The 17,662-nt window shown below is 35.9% G+C and overlaps 1 protein-coding gene across 1 annotated transcript in view; it reads right to left on the reverse strand.

Annotated features, from left to right (window-relative positions):
* Positions 1 to 2,866: 2,866 nt before the first annotated feature.
* Positions 2,867 to 17,662, reverse strand: part of LOC115425277 (breakpoint cluster region protein) — a 71,867-nt gene continuing 57,071 nt past the window's right edge. The window contains exons 15-23 of the mRNA XM_030142700.1: positions 16,501 to 16,598; positions 16,241 to 16,372; positions 9,458 to 9,517; positions 8,958 to 9,067; positions 6,800 to 6,939; positions 6,565 to 6,699; positions 5,544 to 5,649; positions 4,224 to 4,383; positions 2,867 to 4,142 (exon numbers count right to left, since the gene is read on the reverse strand). Of these exons, the coding sequence (XP_029998560.1) occupies positions 4,053 to 4,142; positions 4,224 to 4,383; positions 5,544 to 5,649; positions 6,565 to 6,699; positions 6,800 to 6,939; positions 8,958 to 9,067; positions 9,458 to 9,517; positions 16,241 to 16,372; positions 16,501 to 16,598 (1,031 nt within the window). The 3' untranslated portion in view covers positions 2,867 to 4,052. The remainder of the gene's footprint in view (positions 4,143 to 4,223; positions 4,384 to 5,543; positions 5,650 to 6,564; positions 6,700 to 6,799; positions 6,940 to 8,957; positions 9,068 to 9,457; positions 9,518 to 16,240; positions 16,373 to 16,500; positions 16,599 to 17,662) is intronic.

Consider the following 17,662-nt stretch of genomic DNA (forward strand, 5'->3'; position numbering starts at 1 on the left):
AGACAATCAGAGTCCACATGTCCAGACCTGAACCCCACTGAAACCCCCTGAATATGACCAATAAGAAGATGAATGGACACAGTCAGACTCATGAAACAAAGCAGAGGTGGGTGTGTTTCTGCACCAGGACTGAGAGAAAACATCAGAAAAAGCATTGTGACTTGTGCATTAACACTGCTGAAGAGCATTTTCTGAAAATTAGTGCTCCAAAGGACTGCTTTTATTTGGAATTTTGCAGATATCTTGTCAGTCATTGCTAGAATAAACAGCAAATACCATTTTACCAACACACACACACACCTATAAATGGATATAAATATACAGGGTGGGGAAGCAAAATGTACAATATTTTGAGGCAGGGATTGAAAGACAGTGTATGACCAATTAGTTTATTGAAAGTCATGAGAATTTATTTGCCACAAGAAAATTTACATAATAGAAAATGTTTTTATTCTATGTGTCCTCCTTCTTTCTCAATAACTGCCTTCACACACTTCCTGAAACTTGTGCATGTGTTCCTCAAATATTCGGGTGACAACTTCTCCCATTCTTCTTTAATAGTATCTTCCAGACTTTCTCGTAATAGTTTTGCTCATAGTCATTCTCTTCTTTCCATTATAAACAGGCTTTATGGACACTCCAACTATTTTTGAAATCTCCTTTGGTGTGACGAGTGCATTCAGCAAATCACACACTCTTTGACGTTTGCTTTCCTGATTACTCATATGGGCAAAAGTTTCTGAAAAGGTATGGATAATAGTGTTAGGTATGATTATGACATCAGTAAATGTTTGGTTTCAAAACAATTGACGTAGTGCCTGCTGAGAAAAAAACAACTAAATGTTCATTGTAAATTTTGCTTCCCCACCCTGTATATACACACTATAAATATATATATACACACACACACGAGCGAACCTTGAAATGAATTGAAGTGTTTAATTCCACCAGTGTGACTGTTCTGACAGATCATGCCTGAACACAACTTTCATACTGTTTCATACTGTTGATTTTGTTTAGAGTTCTATATTAATCCTACAAATGGTGCTTTCTTCAATTCTAGCCTACACCAAGATTATTATAGTCAACTAAAATTGATTAAAACTATATGATGAGAATCAGTCTTTAAAAATAGTTCTTTAAAGAACATAAATAAATAAAGATAGATAGATAGATAGATAGATAGATAGATAGATAGATAGATAGATAGATAGATAGATAGATAGATAGATAGATAGATAGATAGATAGATAGATAGATAGATATGCGGTTTCAGTGGATTACTACTCCTACACAAAAACTGAACACAATTAAATAATTAAATATATTGCATGTAACATCAGCTTCATTTATCTTGTGTGCATGCTTTACGGTGTGCATGAATAATATAGCTTAGCCCAATACAACCTATAACAGACATTGTTTTTTGATTAATTGTTTCATTTAACTTTTTCTCTTTCTATAAATCAAGGCTTCATTGATGATACCTGTAAAACTAATACTAAAACTAAATGAAAACTAAAGTGAAAGGTAGTCAATTCCCCACAGCAAAAATAATAAAGTTTGCACTACTGAGACTATCTGAAAGCATATCAAAAGCAAAGAAAGAATAGAAATTAAATGCATTAATACCTCTTCTCAGGTTTAAATGATTAGCACATTTACAAAGCAATTATTCAATTAAGTTCACTTTACTATTTACCAACAGATTAACAAATTAAAGAGGACACAAGACCATATGTCCCAGCGCATTAAATGCTAATGAGATGTCTGGTCACACTCACCATTAATGAATCTTTAAGATGCTTCTCTACATATACACGTGTGTAATTTCCTGCTGTAGTACTTACATTTCTATGTTTTCCTGTCAAATCAGCAACTACAGCACTAAATCCATTATATAAATTATTTTAATTGTCCTGAGGCTACTTTCAGAGCTTAATAAAATACTTTCGTTATTTGCACCCTGAAGGAAAAACCTTACGAATACCATTACAATAGACACATCCCCTTCTTTGAATACCTTTGAAGGTATTTTAGTCGTAATAGAAACATGTTGCTGCTTTACATAATCCTTCAGGGTGTATGTGTTATGGATATCATTGGTATAAACAACATGCCACTGTTTTACCATTTCACTTCTGTCACTTTTATGGATTATTTGTGTTTTATATGGTTTTTTTTTTTTTTAATATAATGTCTCTGCACACCAAAAAATGAAAGATTAAACTTGAAGTCAAGAAGAAATCCCTGATAAAACCCTACTGGCCAGACGCCTTATTCTGCTAAAGTGGAAGAACAAACACCCTCCAACACATCAGGCTCTGTTGAAAGACATTATGCAACACTTACATTTGTAAAGTTATTTTATTCAATTTGGCAGCCCTTTACAGATTACTGTAATATTAAGTAGACAGACCTCCTCCCCCCTTTTTTTTGTGTGTGTACATGTGAATGCAGGTGTAGTGTTCTTATTCTGACACACATATATTGGATACTATATATGCCTTTTTTATATTGTCATTGTCCTAATTTCAATAAAAAGAGTGGGAAAAAAAGAAGTACCTGATGAAAGTTGGGCAGGCCAAATGCAGTAGATTCTCAACACTAAGTAAGATTAGGTGTCAGTTTTTCTCATTATTTTGTGTGTGTATTAGGTCAGATTTTGTTTTTCTTAACTGGGACTTGATGGAAGAGGAGAATAAAGACTAAATAAACCATGAGTAAATAAATCAGGCTTTCCCAGGACCTTTTGCTGCAGTCCTCATCCAGGTAGACTTTAATACACAGTTTGAGTTGAACCAGAAATCTGCACGTCATCATGAATATGTTTAATTTCATACTGAAGAAACACACAGTGCCAGAGTAATATTACCTAGTTTTATTTACATAAATCATACATATGAGACACACTGTTCATTGCTTACCTTAGGAATCAATACTTATTGCTTATTTTGCATGAATCACAAGCATTTAAGGTTACAGGTTGTGCTAAGACGTATTTGAATACTTGCATCACATCATGTGCTCTCACACAACTCTGAAAGTAATACTCGGTATGTGGAGGATGAACCTGTTAATAATCTGGGAGGCTTAGATATGAGTGAATCATCGCGCTTCAGGAGTCCGGTCAGGGAACATTTGGTATGGCAGATAAGTATAATCTCCAGGTGTTCTTGTTTCTACAGCAGTGCTTTTGTCCTAAAGGAAGAACACTGGAGGGGAGGAATGTAGTATATAACACCGATACGTGGAGAAAACGAAAAAACAAACATGGACAAAAGTCAAATTAAAATATTACACGGCAGAGAACTCAGTTTGTGGATGGAAGCATTAGGCCTCGTCTATGTGATGTCCTGTTATCTCTAACTTTTACCTCCTTCCAAACATAAACCATCTACTTGGAGGCCACCAGAGGAACCCGTGGACTGCAAAAAGGTCACTATACAAATCGCTTCAGGTTCGGTCAACATGCCTGCATGTTGTGTGACGACTACAGCTTTAGTAGTTTCAAATCTGTACAAAATTAAGTGAAAATTAAGAGTGTAAACATTAGGTTAACTGAAATGTTCTATTGGTCATCAGCAGGGAAACATTGGCACAGGCGAGCTTTCAACCAAGTCAAACATTTCATGTGGAGAAACATGAAAATATATTCAAACATTCAACATTCATCCATCATTCACCCACAGCAATAAATCTTACAAAATCCAGCAACAACACAGATCCTCCTGTGGAGCTAATGTGCACAGTGACAGAAAAGGGCCAAGTATTTAAACAATGGAGTTAAATTTAAGTTAAATTAAAAGCAGGAATGATATATTTCGTCCATACACCATTGAGGAAAAGTCTTTCACTGACACAGCAGGTAAGTAAACACCTCACACATGCTCATTCATCTCTTGTGGTGACCCTGTTTCCAGTCATGTGTTGATGGCTCCCCCTGGTGGCCAAAAGGAGCATCTTCTCTGTAAACCAGCTTTGGCCCCTCTGGACGCAGCTCTTCTGTTTAACACCTCGGTTCCTCATTTATGGACGAGTCTGTACTTGTGTTATACTTCAGTAGAGAAGAGAAGGCTTTGACGTTTGCTGTCCGGAGTAGGAATGCTCTCCAGCTGGAGGAAGTAGAGGAGGACCTGCACCTGAAGAGACACCACAGAGGCGATGAGAGCAACGTATGGTCTGATCGTTACTTTCGTATTTGTTGTTGTCCTGAGTTTTACCTGAGCCATGACCTCCAGAGACCAGCTGTCGTTCATGGAGATGGGCTGGGAGCTGTTTGAGATTTTGCTGTCTTTTTCAGACGGTCGAAGCAAAGTGGGACCAAAGACAGTGGCCAGGTTGTGCAAAGACATCTTGTTGGCGCTCTCGTTTTCAGCGACCCTGTAAAATGATGATGAAAATTATCCAGTCAGTCCAAACAGCACATTTTAGTATACTCTTGTTTTCCGATCAGTGCTAAACAGAAGACATTTTATCACTCTGCAAATTGATAAAAGAACCTACAAATTCTAACATTCGCTTCCTCATATACATCTTCCGGCATCAAATAATATCTACGTACAGTATAATAAGCAGAGTTTCAGTGTGGGCACCTGCTACAGCTGGGTGATATGACCGAAACATTTAATCTAGGTTGTTTTTCAGTGTTATGGATGGTTTACAATTTTACTCAATTTTCTGTCTACGTGAACTAAAGACTCAACATAATTGGAAAACAGTCATTCTTTACTCAAACTCTGCCATATGGGACTATTGAAACATATTCACAATGAATATATTACAAGAAGCAGACAGGTTGCATTCAGAATATTTGTTGTGCAAGAAAGGTCTCTAAAGGAATAATCTTGATTTTTTTATCTAAGTTTTATTCATGATTTTCAGAAAGCAAAAACCTTGATTAAACAATAAAATGAATAATAAATGAAGTCCCCAGTTCAGTATCCAATCAAATGTAAAATATCATCTGCTACTGAGTTTGTGTGTTTGTAGAACATTAAAATATCACAGTGAAGTTGACCTCAGCATTTTATCATATTCCATATTTTTTCACATATTTAGTACAGGACTAGTCATGGCCAAAACATCTTTTATGAGGTTACTGAATTCTAATTATTATATTCTCAAAATGTATTTTCTTTGCATAATATATATGTATTTTCTGTATTTATTTTTCACTAAACAATCTGCGGGTCTTCCAATGTTTTTCATACTTTTTTCAAAAGTTTTTTGGGGGGAGTTTTCCTACTTAAACCAAGAGCAGAGGGTGTTGTATTTTGTGCAGACTGTAAAGCAGTTCAAGGAGGACCTGTGGTTTGTGATATTAGCGTATAAAAATACAAATGAATTGAAAAATTAATTTGATTTAATAAACTAATCTTGACCTTTACACACAAAACCCAAATCAGTTCATCTCAAAGTGAGCATTTGCACCAAATGTCAGATATTCCCCTCATATCACAATCACAAGAGTTCAATAGACAACCAAAAACATAATCCTCTGGAGAAATAAAATAGAATATTCTACCTGTTGAGTCTCTTACCTTTTAAGGTGGTCAAGTAGGAAGAGGAAAGTCACCAGGTTGGGTTCTGGTAACGACAGCAGCAAGTTGAGCATGCAACTTTCCTTGGCCACGCTGTCAGAGAGAGCTGCCAAGCAAAAGGCAAAAGGCATAAGGCATAAGGCGGGGGTGTCAAACATACGGCCCATGGGCCAAAACCGGCCCACCACATGGTCCAATCTGGCCCTTCAGAGCAAAAAATTACACTGACACTCATAGTAACATCACAGTTCAGGGTGGTAAACTCATTTCAGTTCAAGTTAGACATACAGCCTAATGTGATCTCAAGTAAAATAATGACAACTCCAAATTTGGTTCTTGGTTTAATGTGTAAAAGTAAAATTACTTTATGAAATTATTTACATTGCAAAACTATCCTTTCACAATAAAATATGAACATGAATGAATATGAACAATATGTCTGAAGAAAAATAAGTGCAATTTTAACAATATTATGCCTGGCACTAAATATTTTGGGAATTTGTGATCTATAAATTGTGTTGAAAATAAGATGAGACATAATATTAATGAAATTGCATTCATTTTTAATACATTTCATGTTGTAAATGGTTGCTCAGGTTATTCAAATTTTCTAAATTATTTTACTTTTTTCAAACTAAAACAAAGAGAAAAATCACATTATTTACAGGTTATTTTAAAATGTTATTATGTTAAGTTATTTGATAATGAGAATAGGGGTGGGATTAAATAAGTTTTTCTTCTTCCCACTCCTTTTCGAGTATAGATGAATGATTCTCTTTTTTTTTTAATTTTGAATTTGTATGTATTCTGTAAATGCTCGAAATAAACAAACAAATGAATGAATAAATGAATTCTTCCTGTCTGGCCCACTTGAGATCCCATTGGACAGTATGTGGCCCCTGAACTAAAATGAGTTTGACTCTTCTGACATAAGGCATAAGTCATACAAAATGACTCAGTGAATAAACCATAACATACACTGGATCATTTCTGTGGTCGGACTACCAAATAAGGGACTCACCAATGCCTCCAGCAAAGTTTGGGTACAACTCGTCTGTGAAAAGAGGCTCCGGCAGCTCCCGGAAATACAGCTTCAGAGTTCCAGCAATGGCGTTTACGTCCATCTCCCTCATCATCACAGACACATCCTTATTGTCTGGAAGGACAACGAGACGGCAGTGAGTGACTGACGCTGAGCAGAAGTCGAACTATGAGCTTTAAACGACTCTCACGAGAGCTGTTTAGGTCAAACTCACTGGAATCGAAGGCGGCTTTCAGCGCCTGGATGTCAGTTGCGACACCAGAGACCCGGTAGATTCCCACTTCATCCAACCCTCGTCGCTCAATCTCCTCCACGCACTGTCTCACGATGAGGGGGACCTTGGAGCGTTCACGTCTGCAGAAAACACGCACAAATTGACTGAAAGATAATCCTGAAACAAATCATTTAAATACTCAAAGCACTCAAGTGTTATTTTCTGTCAGTTAATCTAGTTTATCTGTAAAGAGCAACCAGTTAATGAGTCTCAAATGACACAATTTCCAATTAACCCATAAAGACCCAGTGTTACTTTTGTGGCAGTTCCCAAATGAATTTTTCTCTATATTTAACCTTCCTTAAGTGATTTATCACCATTTATTGTAATATTATCTTCTGTATTTTGTGTTTTTTCAGGGAAATCAGATATTTTCCTATATTTAATTTACTGATAGATGATTTTGGTCGCCGGTGGATGTTTGGGTATTTATGGGCTAAGATATGTATGTGCTGATATTAATGTCTGTTTTAATTCAATACGAGACAAATACATCAGTGTGTAAATCCAGGCTTTTGGATACAGGGGTAAAACAAAACCTGTACATACATAAACTACTACTCAGGTATTTATTAGAAGGTAATACTGAACAGACTGCTGTAGCTGATGTTCTGTGACCTCATAAAACAAATGCATAATGTTTAATTATAGTTATACAACTATCCAAACTGATACTTGCATGATCCTTATATGATTACAGTCACATGTATCATATTTCCTGTAAATATTGTGCTTATTATTGCTTCTGCTTGTTTTTTTTTGGTTTTTTTTGTATTTTTATACACATTACTTAAGATATCAAAATTAGCAGTTGTCTTGATTTTCACAAAAACCATTTGCATATAACTGTAGGGTCTGTTAATGTCATCAACACCTACACTTATCCTTCTGTAACCACTAATATTTGGCAAGTTTCCATCCACATTAATCACAATTTTAATCACATTTTTAAGAAAATCCACAAAATGTAATTTTATGAGCATTTCCATTTGCTGCTATTCCATCATTGTCATCATGGTTGAAAACTCCGCCTGATACATGTAGAATCCTATTACTACTACTGCTACTACTAATAAACCTGGTCTGGAAAAATATGACGCCGTTTCGAATTCTTTCAGTTTATCAAAATCTTTGCAGCTCTCCATACACGGTGGCATTTCCTGGCTGTTTAACATATAGTCTTGCATTTATGTTTGTTTCTAGGGTTAATTCGGTGATTGTTGCCATCTACCATTAATACTACGCTAATAATAGTTATTGACAAAGTCTTTGTTTTCATTGCAGTTATTTATATATATCCCTTTTCAATACACAAACTTTTCCACTCAGACTTTTTATAAATACAAATTGAAAATGTAAATAGAAACAGCAGCTGGATGAGAATGCAGCTGCTGTGTGGATCTGTCAGGTCTCTGAATGTAATGGCATTTTATTTTTTTACTTTCCAATTGCAATCAGTGCAGCCTATGCCCCTATTTCTGAAAAGAAATGTCCAAAAAAAAGCACAGTATTTCCAAGAACCTCATCCTCTGTAACAAAATATATATAGGAACAGACAAAACACGACTTGAAATGTGTTATAGTGGAATTGAAAGGTTCAGGGAAAAATTCAGAGTGTACATAATTTATGTGCTGGTGCAGCGAAATGAAAAAGTCAGACACAACAGTGCAGTCAAAATAAAATGTTCCTGCCTTCACGAGGGTTTTCTATTTGCTGCCCCCCCCAAAAAAATATAAAGCCACCCTTTTGTGAGTTAAGATCAGCATCACCTGCAGTAGATTCCCTATATAGATGCTTCCTTATGGCCAACAATAAATAACTAAATGCATCTATTATGAATAAAGCAGGCCACCTACGTTTTCAAGTAACCGTATATATTAACATTTGTTTGCAACTTGTGTTTTCTGATGATTTAAGGATTCTACATTAAAATATAGACAATAAGCTTAACATTATTCAAGTCTAAGGATGTGCCCCAACAAAAAGTTAAGTAATTAAATACTGAGAAACAATAAAAAATACAACATCTAAAACCCATTTTCCAAATAATGAGTACTTCTTCTAGATGTTGAGATGTATGAAAGGTCAGGTACTCACTTCGTCACCACGTTAATTTTCACTCCAAACACACCCGACTGTTTCCGTGAAGGCATCCTCTTCAGGCTGAACTCTCTGCTGGTGAATTTCATCGAAAGCTTCACCTCAATCTGAAACAAGTAAAGGAACCAATAAGATACTTATACCAGAGAAAAATTAAATCTAAGAAAATTCCCAGAGGTAAGTGAGAGTAGATTTTTCTGTAAATAAATGTAACTTTTTATCTGTAATGGCACTGATATGTTATAGTGTGTGTTTTTGTTTTTTTTTAAAGTATGTATTAATAATATAAACACTCTTATGCCACTTTTGATGATTTATGGAATTTTCTTTTTTTTCTAGTATGATTTCTTCTGCACAATGTTCAAGGTTTTTTTTCAAAATTATTACTGTTTATATTTATATGTGAGCAAATAAACCAAGCACTCCAACCAGATTGACAATATTTATCCTCTACAATTTACCGTTTGTTACATTAATCTATTATGTGAAATATTTACCCCATTCATGGCGATAACTGTCCTCTGCCAGTCTTTATTTTGCAGTGTCTGGGGATCCAGCTGGAAAAAAAAACAAAAAGCTTTAAGCAGTGAACACTATGGTCATTCCATCAATTCCAATTAAATAATTCATTTCAGAAGACAAGTATTTGATTACACCGACACCAACATTATGAGAAAATCAAAAGTGCAGGGTGGTCATGTATGATTTATCCCAACTCAGATTAAATCTGAGTATCTAAATTTCCCATTGGGCTAAAAACAGGTAAATACAAGTCGCGCCTCTGTTCAGCCTCACATAAACATCAGCTCCATCTGGTCATGTAGTGTTACCTCATGTCACTGATCCATTTGAGTAATCTGACTAATACCAAACTGCCATCCGTTATCTACAGCATGAGTAACGTGATAACATCATGTTCCCACCGCTGTCCCTGTCCAACACGGCAGATGTTGCTTCGCTCAAGAAATCAGCAAATCTCATTCAGATAATCCTTTGTTCAACAAAAATCAATTTTCTTACATAATAAAAGCCAAAAAAGAATCAGAACAATGGCAGCCTCTAAATCTTAAAAAAAGATCAATTTGAAAAAGAACTATAAATTATTTTTTAGATAGATAGATAGATAGATAGATAGATAGATAGATAGATAGATAGATAGATAGATAGATAGATAGATAGATAGATAGATAGATAGATAGATAGATAGATAGATAGATAGACTGTGTTTATACATGACTTGAAAACAAAAGTAATCAGGAATATTTTTGTCCCCCAAATGTGCGTCACCAAGATGTCATCCTCAGATCATTTTCCACATTTTTACCTTTGGTTTGAGCAAACTGCCCCGGACTCTGTCCCATAAACGGGCCCCTGTAGTCGGGGGTTTCCTGGGAACTATGTCTCCGTCTTCCTCCACGCTGCTGCTGACCTGATCCAAACACTCTTCATTGGCCTGATCCACATTTTCTTCAGTGGCCTGCTCCACGCTCTCTCCAGTGGGATTAAACTCACTCATCTTTCTGCTTTGAGTTCGACTTATCTCTAAAATATCACTATTGCCAGCACACAAAAAAACAAAGAAACCAGCACTGATCCACTAACGATTCACCGGTGTTTCTTAAATGACTCCACCGATATGTACAGAAACTCCTACTTCCAGCAGTATATCACATCTCCTTCAGGAATCATGGGAAATAATCGACGCAGCTCGCTTAAATCTTAACAAAACTTTCTATCGTCTTCACATGTTGCCGTTGTTGGACGTTAAATCCACAGGGAATCAGAAAGGGAACAAAGCAGTGACCACGCTGCCACTGTGTTGTTCTACTTCCCAGATGGATTTGGGGGATTAACTCCTGAGAATCCCCTCCTACCCTCATTACCAACGTGCTCGCTCCTGCCACCGCTCGCTGCAGGAGGGAAGCCGGTAACAGACACAAGTTCCTCCAGGGACAGTAACTGATTAGTATTAGTGACCTTTAACCCCTGAGCTTACATGTGCTTCATCTGTACCACATCTTAAACACCATTCAGATGAAATCCAAACCCTTTCATGAACTGTTACTGAACTTTACTTAATACCTTTTTCTTCTAACACAACCTAATCTATGTATGTATAAAATGGTGTGTTTATTTAGTTTTATTTGATATTCTGTGAAACTCTATGCTATGGACGATATTTTTAACAACAATGATGAGAAAAATAAATACTAACCCTTTAAGCACCAAAGTTGCAATATTGCGACAAGCAACATAACTGAATGAAACAGACAGCTTTTTGAAATCTACATGTCAAAATTGATTTAAAAAAAAAAACCCAAAAAACTCAGGCACCTAAAGGGTTAATATACTATACTATCTCTATTAGATCTTATTAATTACATGTAAATAATCAAGCATTAAGTTGCTCTATTAGGTACAGCAGCTAGGACCAGGTGTACCTAATAAAGTGGCCAGTGAGTGTATATGCGCTTCCAGGTTTGAGATGTTGTGTGTTCAGAGATGTTCTTCTGCAGTCCTCCTTCATAACCAGTGGATATTTGAGTTACTGTTGCCTTTCTATCAGCTCTAATCAGACCATTCTCCTTTGACCTCTGGTATCAGCATGGTACTCCCACTGAGAGAACTGCCCCTTACAGATATTTGCTCTTTTTTTTTTTTTTGGAACATTCTCTGTGAACCTTAGACACAACTGTGCATGAAAATCTCACTAGATCAACAGTTTCTTAAATATTCGGACCAGTCCATCTGACACCAACAACCACACCATGTTCAAAGTCACATTTCCTCCACATCATGATCATCTTGACCATATCTATATGACTAAATACACTGAGTTACTGTCATGTGATTGGATGATTAAATGCATGCATTAACAAGCAGTTAAACAGGTGAACCTATTAAAGTGGCTGGTGTGTTTATTTCATTCTTCGATGACCTTCTGATCAAGTGAATATCATTGAGATGATTAAGCATAATCTATCACGCCTTGGTTAAAAATATAGAAAATAGTATTATATTGTAAGAGTTTGTGCTAAATATGACAACAAAAAACTGAACTGACACTGAAATTAGAAACTGATGAATGAAGACTACAAATAAAAAGTACAATTTCTTGATCTAGAGAAATGAAAGACATCAAAGAAAAGAAGCAAACCTGTGTGTGGATAATTACATGAATGGGGAAATGATAATTCATATGTGTTTTTTTATTATAAAGCTAGATACACCAAAGCTTATTACTATTAGATAGCATTTGTTCTGTTTTTTTTTTTTCTTTTTACTGTTATTCTTACTTATTGCGATTCAGACAATATTTTGCAATGCATTCATTCTACATGTTCATATTAAAATTATGATGAAAAATTATCCGTCAAAGGAATCATCCAGATAACACTGGATTTTTTGTATTGATATAAACAAACTAATGTACTATGGAAAATTAACATATGATAAGCCAATAATATCTTGTGTTGTTTTTGGTTTTGGTTGTTTGTTTTTTTTTTCTTCTTTTTTTGTTAAAGCAGCATATGACTTTCACCACAGTTATTTTTTTCAAATGTGTGAACCCTAGTCATCACCTAATTATCACTACTCCATTAGTCTTTCCGTGCTTACACACCTGAATCACTTCCCTCACGGTGAACAGCTTTAAAGATGACTCCATCATGAACACAGTCCGCTTGTTTACGTACTGTGGGAACGTGACCAAGCAAAAGCAGTTTCTCACAGATTCGCCAAGAAAACGAGCTAGATTGCTACAACGTAAAATTATACAGTCCACCAGGGTTGTTTTAAAGAATGAGTATAGTCTGTGGATGGAGGTAAAGGGGGCATTTGGCTTCAGCACTCACAGAGAGACCCCTAAATTGCTGCTGTGTGGAATTCCCATTCTGACAGTGCTTCAACTCACTCAGGTTTTACAAATTTGAAACAAATTTATGATGAAAGCCATACGCTGCTTTAAGCAAACAAATATGGGATGATGGTCAGCAATTTGAGGTACGTTTGCCAAATTTATTGTAAAACAATAGTTATGATATGCATTTTGACTTTAATAAAAACATTGTATTTATGGAGCTGTATGCTGTTTATTTATGCTTATTTTATTTTTTATTTATTTATTTTAATTTATTTATTTATTTTGCTGTCATTCATTTATTTATTTGGGGGGAATATGTTGCTTATTGTTTGCTTGATGTTGAGTATATTGTTAATTGTGTAATATAAAGTTCAATAAAGATATTGTTTAAAAAAAACAAAAATAAATAAATAAATTTTACCATAGATTTTCTCCGAGTTGTTTTTACAGCTGCACCGAGTTGGTTTTTGTTCAGTAAAATGTACACAAAATGTTTTAAGAATATTTAATGAAGGGATCAGCAGTCGGCACATTCTTGTCATAGCCTTTTTGCTTTCTGACATTTATTTGACTCTAACACATGTCTAATACAAAACCAGCAGAGGCAAAGAGTCAGAACTCTAACCCACAGGTTCATTCTGTTCAAGTTAAAGCAGCCTCTATTCCACTAATGAGACATAACAAGAACAGGCACAAAGGCCACAATCACACCACAGGTCAGGAAAGTGTCTTAAAATAGGCTTTTGGATGCTGCAGACCTTCTTCGATGTCTCACTGAGCATCCACATGCTCTTGGCCTCTAAGATGCGGCGGTGTTTTGACCCACCTGTCCAGGAGGGAAATCCCTTCCCTAGCTGATCAAAGACGACTCAGTGTGTATGTGTCATGCTCTGGAGCGACGCCAAGGGCTGCATTTGGTCGGGCCAAAGTCTAATCCGCTCTCTGTCACAACTCTCTATCTGAGGTCAAGCTGAAGTGACCCGTCGGCTACCTGATGGTTTAATTCTCTTTCAACGGCCACGAGTCCCACAGGGCAGGATTAGCCCACAAACTTCAGCAGGGAAGAGACGGGTGACTCATTCTCACATCACCACATGGTAACAGAGTTGATTCCACATGGACAAAGCCTGTGTTTTCATATAAATATAAGTCAAATCAAAGAGATCAGGGTCACATGGAGTATCTAAAGATTTTATACATGGGCCGTGCACTGATCAGACATAAAATAATGATCACATAATGTCCCATCCACACTATTGCAGTTATTTTGCAAAACTAATATCGTTAGCCTCATAGCATAATTGCCTGAGTCATACACTATATGGACAAAAGTGTTGGGACATGTTAAATTCGGATATTTCTTTTCTAACAGGGGTCTGGGATACAAAACAATAATGACAAATGTCATAATATAGTTTTATATTGTAATAAATATCATTGTATTGCATTGGTTAGTTCGGTTTTAATTGTTATCTTTGCTTCCAAAATGCCTCAGAGATGGTTTTTACTTAATTTTTCTCAACATTGATTTTTTTTTAATTATTATTAATTTATCCATGAGTGTGATTTTAAATGTTCTACCTCTAAATTTCTAAAATATTTGTTGTGCTCTAACTGTAAATAATCACTTACCACCACAACTAACCATTTACTTTCTTCACATCTCACTTGGGAAGAAAAATCTACCATTAAACTTTAAGGAAATGATGCTTGATGCTTATAAACTATATGGCCATAAATAATGGGACTGTTGTTGGTCATGACTACAGCTGTGAGATGTCCTGTTCATGCTGATTTGAGATATACACACTAACATTAATAATCAATATATTTATCCCAATATAAAGCTATATTATTACATTTGTTATTATTGTTTTGTATCCCAGATCCCTGTTAGAAAAGAAACAGCTGAATTTAACGTGTCCCAAAAAATGCGTAAAACAATGGCATCACACCCAATTTTGTGCATGTCTATTATTAGTTTGAGTGATAAATGTGCACCTGAAACATTAAATCCAGGTGTATAAATCAGGGTATGACCTGCAGTAGATCAAGGTCAGCACAGATATCTTTTGGAGACGGACCAGAACGGCGTTATGGATAAATCCACATCATATAAAGAACACACTTCAACACCTTTATGATGGATTAAAGCCTCTGCGTCTGCTACGTCCAGTATCATCACAGTTTCCACCAGAAACAATGGTTTGACAGAGCATTTGTACCAGTTTGTAGTCGTTTTGGGTTGTCATGTGGACTGAGATGTTTTGCGGAGATGAAGGTCACATGAACAGAATTTAAAAAAAAAAAAAAAACATGAAGAAAATGTCCTATATGTGTTAGCGTGGAAACTTTTCAATAATGTTGATAATTACATTACAATGGCAACTTTTAAAGAGTGGAATATAAAGTAAACATTTAGTCAAAAACAGGGTAGTATAAGGATCTGAGCGACTTTGACAAGGGTATATCATCCAAATGATTGGGTCAAAGCGTCTCTAAAACTGCAGGTCTTTTGGGGCATTTCTGATCTACAGTGGTTACTTTGCATACTCGCTTGTAAAACACCCTATGTATACTAGAGGCGATTTCTCAAAGACTGCAAGGGAAGCTCAGCTTCCCCTAAAACTACGAAAATTAAATGGTCAAATATGTACGGTTGTGTTGACATTTCATTGACTACAAATGTGTTAGAACACGTTCATCTCACAGATGAGTTCGTTCAGAATCAGCTTTATCACAAATCAACAGACTCGATGTTGTTCACTTCTCATACATTCCCGTTGCGCTGTTTTCTCATACGATCTCTGCTCAGTGCATTTGCCCGTAGACGCTCAGCGTCCGTGCACCTCAATGGGACTGAGTGGAACAGTTTTTTTCATTGCCTAAAAACTGGACGGTAATTGGATAAATGCCACGATGTTGCCCCGCCCCCGGATGCTCAGTGTCTCTGGGGGTGAATGGAGCTGTGGGTGGACCTCGGCTGGGCAGGACGCTGAGCTTCCACATGCTGATTGGAGGATCAGTCGAAAGGCTGACTCCCATTTGATTGACAGCTATTTTGAGATATACTCCTTCACTGACACAGTTCAGTTTAATACCGTCGCGCATTCTGCTGTGAAATCGAGAGAGAAACCACTACCAAATTACTTGTTCATTTCTTGCACTGTAAATAAGACACACTCATTGTACTTCCTTGTTTCAATTTAACATAATTTCAACGTTTTCTTGTTTACTTGGCACGACTAGGTCACTGGCCATTTTCTTAAAAAGGAATGGAGGGCCAAATTTATGTTTAAATAACTTGACAATTTTTTTTGATGTAAGCCAACAATGAGCTTCCCCTCTCTGAAAGATGAGCAGCCGCCACTGACGCATACAGTTAAAGTGACAATATCCACATTTAATCTCTCTCTACCTTTATCTGCCCTTTGGCCATGATCCTGTCCGTGATCTCTCCATCTTCTTTATTCTGCTTTGTTTTGCTGCAGCACTTCTCATAGCAGAGCAGCCTGAGCGTCTGAGAGCCTTCCAGTTCGATCTCAAACTCCTTGAATGACAAAAGAGCGAAGGTGTGTTAGGTTTCAGCCCAGTGCACACTATTACACAGACTTATTTTGTCGTGGGAACAGCTGTCTGAAAGTGTACAGAGCCTCATTCTTTTATTTGTACGCTCACCTCGTTCCAGTTTGGCTCCGTAGAGTCTCTGTAAACACGTGTCTTGGCTTTGTTGACAAAGTAGCCAAAGGAATCTACCTCCAGGGAGCAGTAAAGGTCTAGAGGACAGGAGTACAAGTGGTTTTAACAGAACAATCAATACAAAAAACTAGCCTAAACACAACCTCCTGCTGGCTTTGGATCGAGCTCTAACAGAACATTTGTAACTGTCCAAGTATCTAATAACATAAGAAATAGAAAAAGTTGTTGACAGACTATTTGTTGAAAAATGAGCTGTAACTTTACTCATTTTGTTGTCTTCAAAGTGCTGTTCCATGTTCTACAATTTAATGAACTGAATGACATGGTCCGGGTGTTTATTCACTGTTGTCTGATCCTCATCTGACACTAAAAAGCAAAATGTATACGCGTCACTTTACCTCTCTGGTCCCTATTTATATATCACTAAAGTCACATTGATACATATATATTTGGGTGCATCTACATTTACTTATAGTAATTTTTAATATAATATTAGAGCTAGAGCTGTCAATATCAATATATTAGTTGTAAGATTAATGCAAACATTACAGATTAAAAAAATATTAGTAAAGCTTCAATGTGAACACTTACAGCTGAGTGATATAACCAAAAAATTTAATCTTTTTTTTTTTTTTTTTTTTCAATGGTATGGATGATTTATGATAATCAATTTTCTGGCTACATGAAGTGAAGACAAAGCATGACTGAAAAATACAATGTTTTTCACTACAACTCTGTGTAACTGTGTAAACATACTCATAATTCATATATTAAAAAAGAAAACTGGTTTCATTTAGAATATTTGATGATTTTGTAAATTTTGGCATTTCGGACAATTTTTAAGAAACAAACAAAAAAAAAAGGTGGGACTCTTACCTACCACCCAGAAATGACAATCAAATAACTAAATAAAAATGAGGGATTAATCCTATTATAACAAAGCCACAGCCACAAACATGAAAATTATACATTGAAAATAAACCCTGATGAATGAAAACATACAAAAATTTAAAGCAGTTATAAGTCTTAACAAGTTATTGAAAAACTAAAACCACAGATTTCTTAATTTCTTAAATTATTGTATCAAATGTAGTTTAACATATGAGGACAGTTTTCAATTTAACTTAATATAAAAACCTTG

The sequence above is a fragment of the Sphaeramia orbicularis genome, chromosome 9 (assembly GCF_902148855.1).
Source record: "Sphaeramia orbicularis chromosome 9, fSphaOr1.1, whole genome shotgun sequence".
Taxonomy (NCBI): domain Eukaryota; kingdom Metazoa; phylum Chordata; class Actinopteri; order Kurtiformes; family Apogonidae; genus Sphaeramia; species Sphaeramia orbicularis.